The sequence below is a fragment of the Euleptes europaea genome, chromosome 4, assembly GCF_029931775.1.
Source record: "Euleptes europaea isolate rEulEur1 chromosome 4, rEulEur1.hap1, whole genome shotgun sequence".
NCBI classification, from domain to species: Eukaryota; Metazoa; Chordata; class Lepidosauria; order Squamata; family Sphaerodactylidae; genus Euleptes; species Euleptes europaea.
Window position 1 is genome coordinate 120,686,929 of NC_079315.1, and position 16,831 is coordinate 120,703,759.

The window sequence follows — 16,831 nt, forward strand, 5'->3', positions numbered from 1 at the left end:
CCAAATAAATAAATATTATAAAAAGTAATGCCACATACTGGAGATATGAACCTTATAGAAGACACAGGTAAAGTTAATTAATGATATTGTCGAAGGCTTTCACGGTCAGAGTTCATTGGTTCTTGTAGGTTATCCGGGCTGTGTAACCGTGGTCTTGGAATTTTCTTTCCAAGAAAATTCCAAGACCACGGTTACACAGCCCGGATAACCTACAAGAACCAATTAATTAATGATATTTTTTTTTACTTAAAACAAACACGTTTACAACAATAACAATCTTACAGTATTTTCTTTTATTTAACAGTCTTATTGTTATTGTTTTAAGTATGCTTGTATAAGTAAAAAATAAACAATATCATTAATTAGCTTTGCATATATCTTCTATAAAGTTAGTATCTCTAGTCCCTTGCATTAATTTTTTTCTTTTACATTTTAAACTGGGGGGGGGGGGGTGGCTGCCTTGGCTGGTGAGCCCACAGCTGACTCGCCAGCCCAGATCTGGACTGGGGGGGGGGTATCTACCTTGGCTGGCTAGCTTGCAGTGGGCTCGCCAGCCCAGAATGGGATGGTGGGGATTGCTGGGTGGGCGAGCAAGGCCAGAGCGACCCCGGTCTGCCTAGAACGGGACTGGGGAGGGTCACCGGCTGGGCTCGCGGGGCCAGCCCCAGAAAACCCAGAAAGGGAGGGGGAGTGGGGGCTGGTTGCCTTAGGTCTTGGCAACCAGAGAAAAGCCCTCCGGGGGCCGCATCCGGCCTCTGGGCCACATGTTTGACACCCCTGCCCTAGGCTCAATCCCTAGGGTTGTCAAACTCTGGGAATGGCCTGGAGGACGCCCTGGAATTGCAACGGATCTTCAGAAGAGACCAGCTCTCATAGGAATATATGGCAGCTTTGGAGGATATACTCCATGGTATCTCCCCTGATGAGCCCCAGCCCTAAAGTCACCTCTCTCCTGGTTTACCTGCTACTCAGCAATCAGATGATGCGCTCTTTTGTTCATCAGCCTATCCTGGTGTTACGTCAGGATACTGCACCACCACTTAATTTAGAATCAACCTGGAACTGGGAATTAAGTTATTTGCCACATTTCTCTTTCTCTCTCCACCACATAATCAAGGATTATGCCGAATGGAGCATTGTTTACTCACCGTGAATGCTCCTTCTCTCCTGAGGCGAAGGCGTCTTGGATTTGCGGGTTATTTCCTTGCATCATCCGGGTAGGCAGGACCAAAATCTTTGAACTTCCTGTCTTCCCCTTGGCGGGAAATAGCCTGCAATATCTCAGTTCAAACTTGCAAAGCTACTAACAGACAGGAACGAATGAAGCTCCTTGACAACAATAACATGAACAACACATAACAATGAACCCCAAAAAACTGTAACAGTGCCGGGCGGGCAAGACGCCTTCGCCTCAGGAGAGAAGGAGCATTCACGGTGAGTAAACAATGCTCCATTCTCCTACTGAGGCTCCAGCGTCTTGGATTTGCGGGACCTCCAAGAGCTCCCAAATGGGTGGGAAGGGCACTCTATTCCACTACATGTTGTAAGACCCTACGGCCGAAGGCGGCCTGAGCCGAGGACCATGTGTTCACCCTATAGTGCTTTATGAAGGTAGATACAGACGACCAGGTAGCGGCCTTACATATCTCCTCAACCGGGGCTTGATGGTCAAAGGCCGCCGAGGTAGCTGCGCTGCGTAGAGAGTGCGCAGTAATGCCTTTCGGAGCAGAGACTCCAGTGGCCTTGTAGGCCTGAACAATGCACAGTCTAAGGGTTCTGCTAACGGCCGAAGCCGACATCTGCATTCCCTTCCTGGGGTTGCTGATTCCAACAAACAAGGAGTCTGACAAACGGAAATCCTGTGTTCTCTCTATGTAAATGCGTAGAGCCCTACGCACGTCCAGCTTATGCCAGGAACGTTCTTTTGAATTTGACGGATTAGGGCAAAAGGAAGGGAGGTTTATTTCCTGTCTCCTATGAAACTGGGAATTGACCTTAGGAGAGAAGGTAGGGTCTGGAATTAAGACAACCTTATCCTTATGGAAGGTGCATAGGCCCTTGCGAATAGAAAGGGCTCTGATTTCCGAAACCCTTCTGGCAGAAGTAATAGAAACTAAAAATAGAACCTTCATGCGAAGAAATTTAATGTGGACCGATCGTAGCGGTTCGAATGGAGCCTTGGTGAGGGCATTAAGCACCAAGTTGAGACTCCAGGAAGGGAATCTATGAACCACCGGAGGTTGTGTTTGATTAACTCCCTTTAAAAAGGCAAGAATGTGCTGGTGTTTCGCAGTGGCAATCCCTTCTAACACTGGTACTACAGTGGAAATGGCCGCTATCTGCCTCCTTAGGGTGGAAGCAGAGAGTTTGAGTCTAAGACCTTCCTGTAGAAAATCAAGAATGTGTTGGACCCCTGGTTGCAGAGGATCCACTTTCTTACGCTTGGCCCAACGAACGAAGGCTTTCCAAGAGGTGTTATATATGCGCCTTGTTGAAGGCTTACGCGCCTCAATTATGGTGTCTACCACTTCCTTTGAGTAACCCTTCTCTAAAAGGTGTCCCCTCTCAAGCGCCAGGCGGTCAAGGAGAACCAGTGAGGGTCTGCATGGATCAGAGGTCCCTGGCGTAATGTGCCCCAATGGGTTGGAATTGGCCATGGCTCCTGAACAGACATCTGCCGCAGGGTGGCAAACCAAGGACGGCGAGGCCAGAATGGTGCTATTAGGAGAACCTGGGCTTGCTCTTGTCTGATCTTCCTCAGGACTTTGGGAAGAATGGGCAGGGGGGGAAAGGCGTAGAGTAGACCCTGAGGCCAAGGAGTTAGGAGGGCGTCTATGCCTTCTGCTGCTGGGTGGTAGAATCTGGAGAAGAACCTGCTTACCTTGCAGTTTTCTGCGGTAGCGAATAAGTCTACAAGGGGCATTCCGAAGATAGCAGTAACCTGCGAGAAGGCCACTTGGTCTAAGGACCATTCCCCTTCGTCTGCGAACTGCCTGCTTAGGTTGTCCGCTTGAAGGTTCATTACACCCCTGATGTGCTCTGCCCGAATGGATCTGATGTTTGTCTGAGCCCAGGAAAAAATCTGAACTGCCTCCCGATGAAGGGAGGAGGATCGAGAGCCTCCCTGTTTGTTCAGATAGGCTTTCGTGGCTACATTGTCGGTTCGAACTAAAACATGTTGGTCCCTGAGAAGGGGGGCAAAGGTTTTGAGAGCTAACTTCACAGCCCTCAGTTCTAGAATGTTGATGTGTAAAGAGGCCTCCCCTTTGGACCATTTGCCCTGGGTTGAGTGAGAAAGCAGGGTGGCTCCCCACCCCTGCAAACTGGCATCTGAAAAAATTTGAATGGGGTCCTTGTGGATATAAGGAGTGGATTTGGTCAGGTTCACCTGATCTGACCACCATCGGAGACTCCTGCGCGTTTCTTGGGAAAGAGAGATTGTTCTGTCCCTCTTCATGGCTATGTCCCTCTGAAAAGGACGGATTTGCCATTGCAAGGGTCTGGAGTGGAAACGTGCCCACGGGACTATACCTATACATGAGATCATTAGCCCAAGAAGATGAGCTAGAAACATAACCTTGACCCTTTTGGTTCTGGCTGTAGAGACTGCTGCATGTTTCAATTTTAGCATGCGTTCTTGGGAAAGAGAGATCGTATTGAGGGAAGAGTCTATACGAACTCCCAGATGAGTCATTGTTTGAGAAGGGGATAGGGAACTTTTGGCAAAGTTTATGAGAAAACCGTGATCCTGAAGGATCTGGATTACTCTGTCCGTGTGCTGCCTGGACTGAGGTTCTGAACGAGCACAGATCAGAATGTCGTCCAGGTATGGATGCACCTGGACACCTTCCTGCCTGAGAATGGCTATCAGAGTAACTAATATTTTGGAAAAGACCCTGGGGGCGGGACCTAAACCAAAGGGCAGGGCTCTGAATTGGTAATGGTTCTGGGCAAAGGTGAATCTCAGGAAGCGTCTGTGCGAGGTGTGAATGGGCACGTGCAGGTAGGCCTCGGTCAGGTCCACCGCTGTCATGAAGGTACCTGGGAGTAGGGATTCCACAATGGATTTTACCGTTTCCATGCGGAAATGTCTTCGAGCCATCCTTCTGTTCAGGTATTTTAAATCTAGGATGGCTCTCCAGTCCCCATTCTTTTTTGGGACTGTGAAAAAGAAGGAATATACTCCCAGGCCCCTCTCGAGAGTGGGGACCAGCTCTATAGCCTGAATAGAAAGAAGGTGCTGTATAGCTCTTACAGTTCTGTTGAGCTTCTCCGTGTTGATGGGAACTGGAGACTGTATAAAGCGATCCTTCGGAAGGGAGGAGTATTCTAGAAGGTATCCCGAGGATATGACTTGGGAGACCCAACGATCCGGCTTCGAGGCTGCCCACCTGGAACTGAAGAACAGAAGCCTTCCCCCCACTGGTAATAGATTGGCGTCACTGGGGATTAGATTTTGTAAGTTTATCCCCTCTTTCGGCACGAGACTGTTGATTCCGGCTTTTGGAGAACCCACCCCCCCTACGAAAGGGACGGGAGGAACCCCATGAACCTCTCCTGAAATCCGAGCGAGGCTTGGATAGGGTTCTGGAGGGACGAAAGGACTGAAACCCTGAAAATCTAGGGTCTTTCTTGAACTGTTTTGGCATTACATGCTTCTTATCTTTGGTCTCAATTAAAATTTTTTCTAATTTGTCACCGAAGAGACGGCCCTCCTGAATAGGATAAGCCATCAAATTAGTCTTCGCCTTAAAGTCCGCCGGCCAGGCCCTGAGCCAAAGGGCCCGACGAACCTGAGTCATAGATGCCATGGCACGCGCAGTAAAGGACATGGTGTCCAGGGAAGCATCGGCCATCAGGGTAATTGCAGCTTGCACTCTCTCTAAGCCCCCAATTACTCTATGTTGATCAGGTGGAATTAGTTGAAGGATCTTTTTTACCCAGAGAAAAGAGGCTCTGGCAAATATGGAGGTAGTTGCGCTGGCCTGGATCGCCAGGGCAGAGTTCTCATGAGCCTTTCTGGTAAGAGCTTCTGCCTTTCTATCCAATTGATCCCTGAGGGATCCTAATCCATCCTCAGGCACGAGACCTGGAGATTGTAAGTCAACTATAGGAGCATCAACCAGTGGAACCTTTAGAAGGCTCATGGCATGAGGGGCAAGGTTGTAAAGTTTTTTAATAGATGGTGGAGTTTGTCTGCTTGCGGCAGGATTGTTCCACTCATCATGCACTGCCCTCAGAAAAAATTCAGGAAACGGAACCAAATTGTGTCTGACAGATTGGCGAGGAAAACATTCCGCTACACCTAGTTTCAATTTAGGTTGAGAAGGCTCAGGCTCCGAAGAGTCCTCATTAAGGTCCAAAGCTAAAATGGCTTTAGCCAAAAGGGATTGATAATCCTCATCCTTAAACAAACGAACCTGAGGCTCCTCTGTGGAAACCTCCTCCTCATCTGTCTCAAATTCCCCCTCCTCTTTCTCCTGCTCTGATTCTGGAGAGGAGACTTGAGAATCCTCATCCTGTACCAGGACCCGGGTTTTTAATGCTGCCTTGGTAGGCCACTGAGAGTTGGATGCAGAACTCTTGACATGGGAGGAATCGACCCTATCTATTGTAGACTGAGATTTATTAGATGAAGCGGTCGGGGAGTCCACTGAACCTTGCCCTGCCAAAACCTGCGAACGGGCTTGGTGGGCTTGAAAGGCAAACCATTGCCTTTGAAGGGCAATATTAATTAAATCATCAGCCTCTTCCCTGGTAAGGGTCCTACTACTAGAGTGGGGTGGGAAAGGGCCCCCCGCATCTGGAATTACTGGCGCTGACTGAGAGTTAGCAGCCACGAGGCTGGGAGAAAAATGGCCGCCCGCAGAAGGGTAGGTCCCAAAATGGCCGCCCGGAGGAAAGGAGGGGGGCAAGAAGGCGCCCGCCGCCACATGGAAGGGGGCGCAACCGGCATAATTAAGATTACCCGCTCCCGAAGGCCAGGACATCAAGTGAGGAACCGGAGGGGATCCTCCGGCAACTGCGTCCTGAGCGGGAACTGCCGCGACCGAGGAGGCGGGAATTTTCTTACCGGCTCTCGGGGATGAGGCTACCTTGTGGCTGCGCTTGCGTTTGCGAAGAGCTTGAAGAACCGGCGCGGCTTTTTTAAGCGATGCCGGCTTGCGCGCCTTTTTTGCCTTGGTAGCTTCCTCCGGGGCTGTTCCAGAACGCTCCTGCCCCTCACTTCCTAAAGCACCGCAATCGCGGGCATTGGAAGTATTTGGCTCCTTAGCCACGGACTGCACCAGACCGAGTTGGTAATCGGTCACCGAGAGGAGGTCGTCCTCCCTCTCGGTAGCAGCGTCCGCCATTTTGAATCTCCGGAGGACAGAGGCACCGGGGATCAAAGAGCCGCCCAAAAAAAAACTAAAAAAAAAAAAAAAACACCACAGACAAAAGGAACAAACACACAGAGGACAGATGATAGCAGAAAGACCACAAGGAGCTGAAGAAAAAACGCTGATGGAAGGCAAAAATTCCAACTCAGTAAGCACAGAGCTGTGCTTGCGACCTGCTAACCCTTCGGAGGCAGGACGGAACTGGGATATTGCAGGCTATTTCCCGCCAAGGGGAAGACAGGAAGTTCAAAGATTTTGGTCCTGCCTACCCGGATGATGCAAGGAAATAACCCGCAAATCCAAGACGCTGGAGCCTCAGTAGGAGAAAGTGCCTAGTGGCCCCATAACTATGTGCAGTGAAGAAACTTAAGATGTATTAAACAAACGTTAAGACTGAAGGGACATGTATTTAAAAGAGTTCACTTCAAGACATTCATCTTTTTTAAAAAGCTACATTACTTTGAACACAAAAGCTCACCTAACAGAAAACGCAGCACTACCAGAAAGTGACCCAAAGGTGCGTTCTTTGCACCTAGAAATGAATTGCATCACTGACACATGTGAAATTGGCTTACACCATCGATCCAACTATCTAGCTCAGAGGACCCTAACCTTTTCGAGCCTGCGGGCACCTCTGGCATGGCATGATAGGCATGCTTCAGGAGGCAGAGCCCACCGCTAAATTACTTCTGTGGCTTACCTTCCATCGCACAGTGAAGATCCTTGTGTTGTGGTGGCAGCTGCTGCCGAGGCAACAATGTTTAAAATCTGCACAGCCAATGAAATCTCCAACGGCCAATCAGAAGTCTTGCTGGGCAGAAGTCCCACCTGGCACCACCCACTTTTAAAAACCCTTGCTGGGCACAAGGAAAGGCGCGGGTGGTCACCATGTTGGGGACACCGAATCTAGCTCAGTAACGTTTCCTCAGATTGACTTGGGGGGGGCATCTTTGAGAGTTCTCAGGCAGTCCTGCTAATGGAAATATTTTAAAACGGAGATGCTGGGGAACAAAGCTGAGACACTGAACATGGAACAGAGCCACAGAGGCAGATGTTCTGCCCATCAGCTGTGGTCTGTCCTCAAAGGTAGCTGAAACCACTAGGCAACAACCAATTTGCAACCACATTTAATCCTAAAATTTAATTATGAAATTTATACCCAACCTTTCAGCATTTTGCTTCCGAGGCAGCTTAGAAAATATATGGCGTATCTATATTTAGATAACTTATTTTCCTTCAATACTGTCCTGCACGCATCAAGAAAGGTCACTGCATTTTTTTCTGATTTTTTTAAAAATAGTATATGTTATCCTGTGATTTATACACCTTAAGAGCCTGTCAGCTGCGGAACGCTAACTATAAACTTTAAATACATACACCAATACCAAAAGATACAGGAGGTGAGATTTCGACTCTTGATAACTTACTGCACTTACAGCTAATACACGGGGGGGGGGGGGAATCAAGGAACTATTGAGAGAACCTGTTACTTACCGTGTTGCATTTCGTCCCACACACCACTTGCCGGTGGTTCAGCCACTGAGACGCAAACACTTTGTTCAAAGTCCCAAGGTGGAATTCCCGCTCCTTCAGGAGGCTGGGCAGCTGCTGGGCTGCGTACCCGTGCAAGAGCCGGTGGTAGCTGGACTCATTCTGCAGGCGCACCTCCCTTCCTTTCAGGTAGCACACCAGAGACCTTTTAACCGGAGGGAGCCGCTTCCTTTTGTGGACCGAGTGATCCCAGCCATACTATGGGGAAAGCATCAACAGCAAACTGAATATTGTCTTGGGAGTTACATTGCAATAGATATGTATTGAAATGTCAAGCGCCACCTGCGTCTCAAGGAGGAATAATAAATTTAAGGTAACATCAGGCATCCTTGATTGGGCCAGATCAACCCTCCTATTTCAAACAGGTGAGCTAGATAATGAAGAAGCTTATAGTACCCAGGGGGATTTCAAAGACATGCCTTCAATTTAATTTTTAAGCCAGTATTAAGTGAAAAGACTTTCCTCCAGAGAACCCAGGAAATCCCAGTTCTGCAGAAGATCTGTAGCCACTTTTGTTATTCCCACAAAGGCAAAAACCTATAGGGTCTCTTTGGAGGAAACCACGGCAATTAAAGCAATATAACATCAATTATAAGCCTGAGGGGTAGAAATACTTTAACAGCATTCGAGCCCCTATCAGTCCTTCCGCTTGTTTCATGTTCAGGGATACAAAGAAGAGAAGAGTTGGTTTTTATATGCCGACTTTCTCTACCACTTAAGGGAGACTCAAACCGGCTTACAATTACCTTCCCTTCCCCTCCCCTCCCCCCAACAGACACCCTGTGAGGTAGGTGGGGCTGAGAGAGCTCTAACAGAGCTGTAACTTTCCCAAGGTCACCCAGATGGCTTCATGTGTAGGAGTGGGGAATCAAACCCAGTTCTCCAGATCAGAGTCCACCACTCCAAACCACTGCTCTTAACCTCTACACCACACTGGCCTTGAAGTATTATTAAAATTTAGACTGTGAGCCTTCAGAAAGCATCTTTGTTTAAAATTAACTGCAGTAAAGAAATAATAAAATTTATTTTAAGTGTTTTAACAGATAGAAACCTCACAGTAAGAAGTACATTGATTGTTTTTCTTAATAAGGTCCTACAATCCTATTAACAGCTTGAAAGGGATTTGCCTCCAACAATACTTTGCAATACTTTTAAATATATGCCTGTCATGATCAAACCACCACTTTGGATGGCTTGGAGAAAACACAATGATTTGTTTCTCTAACTGAACCAAGATGTACTTTACGAAGTTGATACTTGCATGCACACTCTGTATGAGAGACCTATACGGCCCAGGGAAGAACAACTTAAACTTAAAGGTATTCTACATAGAGGGATTTCTAATTCCAAATTGTTTATACATCCTATACGCATGACTGGGCTGGTATAAAGTTATTTATCTATATATGGTCATCCATTTGTTTAATACCTGTGTATGCATTATGTTTTTATTTGACCACTGAGGAAGGCCTGTAGGCCGAAACACGTATGGTCTGTGTGGTTCAGGTCTATCAACCTTATGAGTTGCCATTGTGCCTTGGTTTTATAATTTTTAGAAGAGTTGGTTTTTATATGCCGACTTTCGCTACCACTTAAGGGAGACTCAAACCGGCTTGCAATCACCTTCCCTTCCCCACAACAGACACCCTGTGAGGTAGATGGGGCTGAGAGAGTGGGACTAGCCCAAGGTCACCCAGCTGGCTTCATGTGTAAGAGTGGGGAATCAAACCTGGTTCTCCAGATCAGAGTCCACCACTCCAAACCACCGCCCTTAACCACTACACCACGCTGTTTTCCACAGAGATATAAGCATCTTAAAATAAAAATATTTTTCTATTGTACAGTTTTATCTTTTCCACCCAACCTTGGGTACCCAGCTAAGACGTGGTCTCCCAGTTTAGAAGCACGCGGATACGCATTTAAGATCCTGATCTTAAATGTCTTGTGAATTAAAGAGTTGAGAGGGCTGGAGGAGGAAACATGGGGCGTGTTAAGTGTTAAACACTGTCGTGAGGAAACCAAGTTGTTAAAATGGGGGAGGGTCCAGCTTCAGTTATCAGGCCAAACCACTGAAGCTGCAACATAAAAGGGAGTGTGCAAGATTCGAACTGTATTGAGACTCGGGGTATCGGAAGAACCATCTTCTCTCATACGTTCCTGCCCAAGAATTAAGATCTCAAGGAGAGGCCCTCCTGACCGTCCCCTCGACCAAACAAGTGCATCTGATGGGTGCGCTAGAGAGGGTCTTTTCAGTGGTAGCCCCACAATGGCAAAACAGCCTCCCCAGGAGGTGCCCACGGCCCCCTCACTTTCAATCTTTTGCAGGCAGCTGAAGACGCCTTTATTTAGTAACCCATTTGTTAAGCTTAGTAGCAGTCCTGAGCAGTAATTTTAATACATTTTTATTCTGTTTTAAATTTCTAATATATTTTTATTTGATGTGTTTTATTTATGTTTGTAAAGTACCATGGAGCCCCATGGCACAGAGTGCTAAGCTGCAATACTGCAGTCAAAGCTCTGCTTACGACCTGAGTTCAAACCCGACGGAAGTCGGTTTCAGGTAGCCGGCTCAAGGCTGACTCAACCTTCCATCCTTCCGAGGTTGGTAAAATGAGTACCCAACTTGCTGGGGGTAAAGGGAAGATGACTGGGGAAGGCCCTGGCAAACCACCCCGTAGAAGAAAAAAAGAGGGGAATGAAATGCAACCTAGAAAACAGAAGCTGGGTACCCAAGGTTGGGTGGGATAAATAAAATATATAATGAAAATATAATTTATTTAAAGCACTATGACAAGATAGAAATTATTTTAAAAACGTTAAAACAGCACAATGGCATTGCCTAAGGTTGACATCTATAACCACAAGCCAGACGTGATTCGGCCTATTTGGCCTTCCTCAGTGGTCAATTGAAACCCATGTAAAACATACACACATTTACAGATATTCAGACAATATATGTCAGACCAGGCATGTATATAGGTTGTATAATATATTACCAATTATACAAACATCTGGTAAGATTGTATCAAGTTATTATACTGGGCTGTACATGTCTCCCATATAAAATATGTGCAATTATCAACCTGGTAAAACCACCCCGTAAACAAAGTCTGCCTAGTAAACGTCAGGATGTGACGTCACCCCATGTAATGTAATGACCCGGTGCTTGCACAGGAGGGCTACCTTCAACTTTTTTAAGGTACCCTGAGCTCTATAAGGGAGAAAGGCGGCTATTAAATATTTCCAATAAATAAGCGACACAATTTCCTATTCCAAGACCTAGAGCCGGTGGAGAAAGAGGCAGGTAAATCTTTTTCTCCTGCAACCAGGGCCGTGCTACCCTTAGGCGAACTAGGCGGTCGGGCGCCTGGGGCGAAGACCTCAGAGGGGCGCAGAACTGGCCTGAGGGGCCCCGTTTTGAAACAAATTAGGTTCTTGGGGGGAAATTCAACCAACAATTTATATTTGTTCATTTTGAGATAAGTACCACAACAGTGCCATGCAGCAGAATTAATTATAACATCTTATAAAACATTTTGCGCTTTTATTTTTTTCTACAAGGCATCTGTTTTTCAAAACTGGTTAATTCGCAGTGGTATCTGAAGAAGTGAGCCGTGGCGCACGAAAGCTCCTACCCTACCAGAAAATATTTCTGTTAGTCTTTAAGGTGCTACTGGACCCTGGCCCTTTTTGACCACTGCAATCAAAATTGGTTAGTAATTGGGGGGGGGGAGCACAAGTCGTTAGCCTTGCCTAGGGCGCAAAAATGACTGGCACTGGCTCTGCCTGCAACCCTTGAAGCTTACAACTGGGGCTCATAGGACTGTCCCCCCCCCCAATAAGACCAGATGTCAGGCAGAGAGATGCTTTCCCGCTTCTTGCCACGCTAGTGGGGGTGGGGTCCTTGTCTGCCCAAGGGAGCCCCCACCTGCAAGCCCGGGGCTCAGCCCTGCTCTAGCATGGCCTTCCCCCATCATCCCCCCCCCACCGACCTGCCGGCTCCCCTTGAACACCCAGCCCGGCCAGCCGGCCTTGCGTTTACACGGAGTCCGCAGCATGGAGCCGTTTGCAAACGGGGAGGGGGGGGCGCGATGCGGTCGCTGGGCCGAGGCGGTTAGGAGGCTCCGAATACCGAATGCAAACAGGCGCTGGGGCGGGCGCGCATTGCAAACGGGGGGGCGCGCATTGCAAACGGGGGGGGCATTGCAAACGGGGGGGGCGCGCATTGCAAAGGGGGGGCGCGCATTGCAAAGGGGGGGCATTGCAAACGGGGGGGGGCATTGCAAACGGGGGGGCGCGCATTGCAAAGGAGGGGCATTGCAAAGGGGGGGCGCGGGCCTGGCCCCCTCGCGACCCCCCCTCCCCAGAAATGCAGCGGCTCCTCCGCCCTAGCCGACCACCGGCCTCCAAGGAAGGCCCCCGGGGCGCCTCGGGACCCGCGCCCTTTCCTGGCAAGCACGGGCTGCAAAGCAGGGGCCAGGGGGACCCTCGGCCTCCTCCCGCCGGGCCCGCCCCGGCGGAGGGGGGGGCGACGGCGGCCTCCACGGAGAGGGTTCGAGCCCGGTACACACGTTACGGGGAGGCGGGTGCAACCCGGGCACGCGTGTGGGAACGCGCGGAGCGTCCCGAGGCCACGAGCCTTCGGAAAGGGCGCCACGCCTTTCGGCGCGAAAAGCGAGAATAAAGCCCCGAGTCGGGACCTGGGGGTGGAGGGGCTTCAGTGCACGCGTCGGGCCACCCGCACGTTCGATTCCCACGGGAATTACTCGCCCGGATGAGCGGGGCAACGCGCGTTCGCTGGAAGGAGACCACGGCAGGGCTCCCCGGCCCCTTTTCGGGCACGCCCGCTGAGCAATCCGCGCGTTACCTTCAACACGTGTATGGGGCGTAAAGGGACCTCCGAAAGGCTGGGGTCCCCAGCGGCGTTTTTGAAGGGAAGACGCCGCGCCTCGGGCTTGCAAACGGGCGCCCATCCATGCGGGCATGCACACGTGCGAGTCCACCGTAACGTGTGCACCGTCTGCCGGGAGGCAGGCAACGGGAAGGAGCCGGGCAGACACCGTGCCCTACACAGAGCCTCCATGGCGAGGAGCAGTGTATCGCTCGGGGGGGGGGGAAGGCAGATTAATAGAAAAGTCACCGGGCGGGGGTTGCTTGGAGGCGGCAGGCTCGGGGGGGGGGAAGGCACACCAGACGGCCCCTGGGGGCTCTCCGGGTGGGTGCTTCCCGGAACCTCCATGGCGAGGAGCAGTCTATCCCTCGGGGAGGCTAACAGAGAAGTCACCAGGCGGGGGTTGCTTGGGGGGGGGGAGAAGCACCGGGGGCGGGGAGACCTATCAAACGGACCTGGGGGGCGCTCCGGGGGGGGCGCTTCTCCCCATGGCCCCACGAAACGCTCATGCCCTAAATCAGACGCCTGCGCTGAAGAAGCCTCGTCCGGGCGGCGGCGGGGGTCAGTCCAGATGACCTCGAGGTACCCCGAAACGAGACCCCTCCCTCAGGAGGAAAAGGGGATTATTGGGAGGGGGGGTCCCTCAGGGCGGGGTGGTGGGCAGCCCGGGTCCCTCCCCCCCCCCCAGGCCTCCCACCCACCTGCTCTCCGCCGGGCCCCGCGGCGGGGGCGGCCGCTCTCCTCTTCCTGCTAACTGTCTTCCTGGCCATGTCGCGCGGGGAGGCCCGGGCCCCGCATGAGGGGGGAGGGGAAGGCAAGGGCCGCCCGCCGGCGCCGACGGGGCATGGGACGGGGCGGGCGCGCTCGCGGCCTCCCTTCCTCCCGGCCGGCCTCCCTCCGCTGCCGACCGACCGACCGACCGGGCGCCCCTCACGGCCTTTTGCGCCCGGCGGCGGCGGAAGGGGGCCGCGCTTTACGGCCGCCGCGCTTTACGGCCGGGCCCCGCCGGCTGCGCCACAGCAGCGCGCCGTCGCCCGGCGACGCCCAGCCGCTTCCGGGAGGCCGGCCCCGCGGCCCTCGGCCGCTGATTGGCCAAAGCGCCCTTGGAGCGTTCGTGGGTGTGTTTGTTAGGGAGCCCCCTTCAGGGCATTTTGGGGAAGGTCAGCTTCGGTGCTTCCGGGTTTCCTTAGCCAGGGGACGGAGGCTTCTGGGCTCCTGGGCCAGGCTGCCCTTTGACCCTGTCGCGTTCCACTTTATTCACATTATTCCAATCCAATAAAATAAATTATTGCTTTATGTACATTGTAGTTTTGTGTACGTTGTAATTGTATGAGCCTTGTTTTATGTACATTGTAATTATGTACATTGCCTTGGAGGACATTCATTCATAGTTCACAGAGGGTAGCCGAGTTAGTCTGTTTGCAGTAGTCAAAAAGGGCAAGAGTCCAGTAGCACCTTAAAGACTAACAAAAATATTTTCTGGTAGGGTATGAGCTTTCGTGAGCCACAGCTCAGCTGTGGCTCACGAAAGCTCATACCCTACCAGAAAATATTTTTGTTAGTCTTTAAGGTGCTACTGGACTCTTGCCCTTTTTGACTGATTCATTCATAGGGTCACCATAACACAGACAGATACAAGCTGCCTTGAGTTCTGCAAGGTAGAAAGGCAGAGACTAAGCAGGGTGCAATCTAAGGGGGCCAGGGGGCACCTGCCCCAGGCACCATGCAGCGGGGCAGCAGATAATACAAAGAAACAACAGGTATATAACATGGGGGGGTCGATTTGTACTTTTGCCCCCCTTCATAAAAAATGTAGATCCGGTCCTGTGACTAAATGTTTTAATTAAGTAAATAAATAAGGAAGGCGGTAGCTTCATGCACAGGATTACTTTGGGGCAATAAAACCATAGGCCTTCCTTATTTTATCGTAAAATATTTAGATCCTGCCATTACAACACTCAGGGGGGCTTACAATAATGTTCACATAAAAATACAACCCATACAAAATTTAACCCCGGTACATATAAAAATCCATAATGTTAATACTGAACTTCTCATTGCTCATGTAACTCCACTAAACACTCAAACCCATTTCCCTCTGTCATAAAGCCATAAAACAATTTTAAAAGCCAGCTCTTGCAGGCGTTTCTAAACACCAGTAGTCAATGTATTCTGGCAATTGGAGTTGCCAGGTCCCCCCCTGGCCATTGGCGGGAGATGAGGGGGGTAGGGCTGCCAGATCTAGGCTGGGGAACTCTTGGAGATTTCGGGGTGGAGCCCGGGAGGGCAGGGACCTTAGTGGGTCACAATGCCACAGAGTCCACCCTCCAGGGGAACCAATCTCTGTAGTCTGGAGATGAGATGCAATTCTGAGGGGGTCCCCAGGTCCCACCTGGAGGCTGCTATTCCTACTGGCCATTCATTCCACAACTGTGGAGAAGCCACTGAAAACCCCCATCACCAAACAGTCAGATCAAAGGCTCCTCTAGATTTTCTAATTCCCCACCCTGTTTCCAACAGCAACTACCCAGCGTGGCAAGGAACAGGCTTCCCCTTTGCGTTTGTCCTGCATGCCCAAGATTCCAAGGTAGATTGCCTCTGAACACAGAGGTTCTATTTTCGCTATCATGGCTAATGGCCTTTGATAGACCCCCCCCCCATCATTCGTTCCCATGTCTAATCATCTCAGTGACTGGCATCGCTATATTACAGCAGTAGATTCTGTAGCAAATCTGTAGCAAATATGCACAGTAAAAGACAATCGTGCTGAAAGAAAGATGCTCTTTTATAGATTCTGGTCCACTGTTAAAAACTGCCTTACGTTTGTCTCACTTTGTCCTTCGGGCTGTTCTGACATGAACACCCTCTTGATGATTTGTGTTCTGGTGGTATGGGAGGCAGGGGCTCACACCCTTCAGCTGACCCAGTTTTGTCATAGTGCCTCTTTTTTGTCACTGTGTCCTACTTAGTTTCCTGTGTGTACCAAATCTGTGCTCAGTACTGAAGTATATCCTCCAAATCCTATGTATCTGGTTGGTATCGTAATTCCAGCTTTTTCTGTTTAGTACCGGATCTAACATTGAAATCCTATCCTTGAATTAGGAAGGGCAGGGGTAGGTAAACACACATCAGTTTAGCACTACAATCACACTGGCATCACACAACAACGGCATCAGCCATGGGGGTCCCCAACCTGTTTGACCCTGCAGGCACCTTTGAAATTTTGAGAGGGAATAGCCCCACCCCAAAATGAATGCAGAACGAAACACACTACCTCCCTCTCCACTAGGCAGCCAGGGGAGGGGACCCAGTAACTAGGGTTCCCATCTTCCCGGTAATGACGGGCAATTGCCTGCCAATTGACCCAGCTGCCTGCTGACCCTCAGCTGATCAGCGGGCGGAAGCAGGCCAGGTGAAGGGGGGAGCGATCCACGTGCCCAGTGCAATGGCTAGTGTTGCCAGGTCCCTCTTCACCACCGGCGGGAGGTTTTGGGGGCAGAGCCTGAAGAGGGCAGGGTTTGGGGAGGGGAAGGACTTCAATGCCATAGAATCCAATTGCCAAAGCTACCATTTTTCTCTAGGGCAGTGGTTCCCAACTTTTTTTTGACCAGGGACCACTAGGACTTTTTTGTTCGGTGCAGGGACCCCAAGGTTCAAAATAAAAATTCTGAGAATTTGAAAATAAACTTTAATCATAACTGTTAGTTAAACATTAAACTTAGAATAATATTTGAATATATATTTTTATAATAGAGAACTTTTAATTGAAAATATTAATTTATTATGGGTTTATAACTTTGTTTCGCGGACCTTAATTTAGTTCTCGTGGACCCCTGGGGGTCCGTTGACCCCTGGTTGGGAACCAGTGCTCTAGGGGAACTGATCTCTATTGGCTGGAGATCAGTCGTAATAGCAGGAGATCTCCAACTCGTACCTGGTGGTTGGCGATCTCCTGCTAGCGATGGCGTCTCTTCCGGGTTTTCCTGGAAGCGCCAGCAGCACACCAAGG

The 16,831-nt window shown here is 50.2% G+C and overlaps 1 protein-coding gene across 1 annotated transcript in view; it reads right to left on the reverse strand.

Moving 5' to 3' along the window:
- Positions 1-13,611, reverse strand: part of DCAF12 (DDB1 and CUL4 associated factor 12) — a 33,180-nt gene extending 19,569 nt beyond the window's left edge. The window contains exons 1-2 of the mRNA XM_056848820.1: positions 13,524-13,611; positions 7,875-8,129 (exon numbers count right to left, since the gene is read on the reverse strand). Of these exons, the coding sequence (XP_056704798.1) occupies positions 7,875-8,129; positions 13,524-13,592 (324 nt within the window). The 5' untranslated portion in view covers positions 13,593-13,611. The remainder of the gene's footprint in view (positions 1-7,874; positions 8,130-13,523) is intronic.
- Positions 13,612-16,831: the final 3,220 nt, after the last annotated feature.